This window comes from Malus sylvestris, chromosome 14 (assembly GCF_916048215.2).
Source record: "Malus sylvestris chromosome 14, drMalSylv7.2, whole genome shotgun sequence".
Taxonomy (NCBI): domain Eukaryota; kingdom Viridiplantae; phylum Streptophyta; class Magnoliopsida; order Rosales; family Rosaceae; genus Malus; species Malus sylvestris.
The window spans coordinates 26,848,752-26,851,740 of NC_062273.1; the positions used below are offsets into that span (position 1 = coordinate 26,848,752).

The 2,989-nt window shown below is 41.2% G+C and overlaps 1 protein-coding gene across 1 annotated transcript; it reads left to right on the top strand.

Moving 5' to 3' along the window:
- The first annotated feature begins 223 nt into the window (after positions 1-223).
- LOC126600237 (transcription factor MYB106-like) lies at positions 224-1,709 on the top strand. Its single transcript, XM_050266803.1, has 3 exons — positions 224-386; positions 547-676; positions 965-1,709. The coding sequence occupies exons 1-3, from the start codon at positions 251-253 to the stop codon at positions 1,650-1,652; spliced, it is 954 nt and encodes a 317-aa protein (XP_050122760.1). The 5' UTR covers positions 224-250; the 3' UTR covers positions 1,653-1,709.
- The last annotated feature ends 1,280 nt before the right edge of the window (positions 1,710-2,989 follow it).

The window sequence follows — 2,989 nt, forward strand, 5'->3', positions numbered from 1 at the left end:
AAAGGAAATCTAGTTGCTGGCTGCTACCACTCTAGTCTCTAGCTACATACTACTCCTCATCGATCTTGTCATTAGAGGCATTAAGGCGCATGCTTTCACTTTTTAAGTCCAAACAACTTAAGTAACAACTCAACTAGCTAACTAGGCACTCGTTGCCTTTCTGTTTTAATTAGCATCGCCATTTCCACCAAGATATAAATACTTAATCCGTCAAGATAGATATAAATACTTAATCCTTCAAGATAGAGAGATGGGAAAGTCTAGCGGCTATCCACCGGCGTCAGGCATAAAGAGAGGTTCATGGACTCCTGAAGAGGACAAAAGGCTTTTAGCTTACATTCAACTACACGGCCATGGAAGCTGGCGTTCCTTGCCCCAGAAAGCTGGTACGTTCTTATGGGTTAGGTTTAGGGATTGTGGTTATTGTGTTTGTACGGTCTGTAAAGGCTTAAGTTCTAATTTGCTATCTTCCTCTTCTTTCATGTAGTTAATATGCTGATTATAACTAACCCTAATTAACTTGGCCTTCTGTTTATATGCATACAGGTCTAAAAAGATGCGGGAAGAGCTGTAGGCTAAGGTGGAGAAACTACCTCAGACCTGATATTAAGAGGGGAAATTTCAGTTTGCACGAAGACCAAACCATCATTCAACTCCATGCACTTCTTGGCAACAGGTAAAAGACATTACTAATATTTAGGGAATGCATGCATGTTGTTGTGGTACTTAATTTGTTGGTTTTGTTTTTGTTTTGGTCATTTGACTTTCGTGATATCATTAAAACACACAAAACCGCATTCTCCAATGGAAGTATGTCTTTTCATTGCATGTGAGGTGTCTCTATTGTATTAGAGAGTGTGAGCAAGTATGTCAGTTTTATATGTCCGAATAATTTCACTCTTATACTATTATACTTCCATGTGAGCTAATGGTAAATACATAAATATCCTTGTGTAATCTGTAGGTGGTCGGCCATAGCTGCACACTTACCAAAGAGAACAGACAATGAGATCAAGAACTACTGGAACGCACATCTGAAGAAAAGGTTGGCCAGGATAGGATTTGACCCTGTAACCCACAAGTCCAAGGCTGCCATTCTTGCCTCTGCAAATGGCGACCCCAAAAAGTTGTCAAATCTCAGCCACATTGCTCAGTGGGAAAGTGCCAGGCTTCAAGCCGAGGCCAGGTTCGTCAAAGAATCCAAACTACGTATGCATGAATCTGCGCCGGCGGTGTCGCTTTTCGATGATTATCATCAGCTTGCTCCACCACTAGTTCCACAGTGCCTTGACATACTAGAAGCATCCGCATGGGAAAGCCTAATATCCATGTCAAAGTCATCGTCAAGATCCGCTGCCCTAACCAATGATATAAACGGCCTGGATCATCATCATGTTCATGACCATGGTCTTAATATGAACGGCCAAGATTATGGTCCTAATTTTCAGGTTCCAATATCTGATCAACAATTATCAAGCCTGATGGGATTTGATGAAGCAACGGCGCCATCAGTAGCCACTGGATCGATGAATATCAATGAACATTTCGGTCAATATTGTGGTAATGAATGCAGTGAATTATTGGCGGTCCTCCATCAAAATGTCGGTTTTGAATCCGAAGATGCTTGGACTAGTTTGGAAAAATTAATGTAAGAATCAATGGTGGACTTTATGACATGAACGAACACTAGTCAGATTATAACTTGACGGGGACTTTGTGAAGATTGAAGCAGTAGCTTCAATGAAGGTAGTCGAAGAAACTGAAATTTAGAGAGATAGAGACAGAGTGATTTCAGAGAAGATTTCTTTATATTTCTTGTGTATTTTTCATCATCATTTTACATCTTTGGATATCTGTATTTATATCCTTACATATCTTGCTCTATAAGCTAAGATATGAAATATATCAGTTTTAACAAACTTAACAACCTTAGCACCATATCCTAACAGCCTTATAACTTCCTTGTTGATCTTGTGACACTTGTCCTCATCTAGACCCTTGAATTGCTTTCACTTGGACTCTGCTCTTGATGCTTGTTGTCCTTACTTATACTCTTACATCCCCCCTCAATCTCATGCTTGAGGGAACTGAGCATGAGATTGCCACAGTGATGTTGAAACAAGGGTGCAAATAAACCCTTTGTGAAAATATCAGCAAACTGATCAGCAGAAGAAACATGATGAACATGAAGATCTCCTCGTGTCACCCTTTCACGAACAAAATGATAATCAATCTCAATGTGTTTAGACTTCGCATGAAAGACAGGATTCGTGGAAAGAGCAATGGCCGAAAGGTTATCACAGTGAATCAACGGGGCGTGAGAGAGAGGAATATGTAAATCACAAAGCAATTGTCGAATCCAAGAGAGTTCAGCAGCTGTGATAGCAAGAGCCCTATACTCAGCCTCTGTGGATGACCGAGAGACCGTATGCTGCTTCTTTGAGGACCAGGAAATAGGATTGGATCCAAGAAAAACAATAAAGCCAGAGGTGGAACGGCGGTCATTTGGATCCCCAGCCCAGTCGGCATCACTATAGGATAGAAGGGAGAGGGGACCAGGTTTAAAATGTATCCCATAATCTGGTGTACCCTTGAGATAGCGAATGATCCGTTTGACTGCAATGACATGGGACTCCATAGGATTATGCATGAACTGGCAGGCTTGATTCACGGAGAAGGCTATGTCAGGCCTCGTAAATGTGAGATATTGAAGAGCTCCCACTATACTTCTGTATTGATCAGGACTGTGATATGGCTTGCCATCATCCTTTAAGAGCCGATGATATGGTAAACAGGGAGTAGCACAAGGTTTACAAGCCTGTAAATCCACCTTGGCAACTAACTCACTGATGTATTTGGATTGAGAAACAAATAAACCCTCTGCAGTGGGACTAATTTGCAGCCCCAAGAAATAATGGAGATCACCTAAATCCTTCATTTCAAATTCAGCAGTAAGAGCTTTGATGACTTGAGCTATTAACTGAGAGGA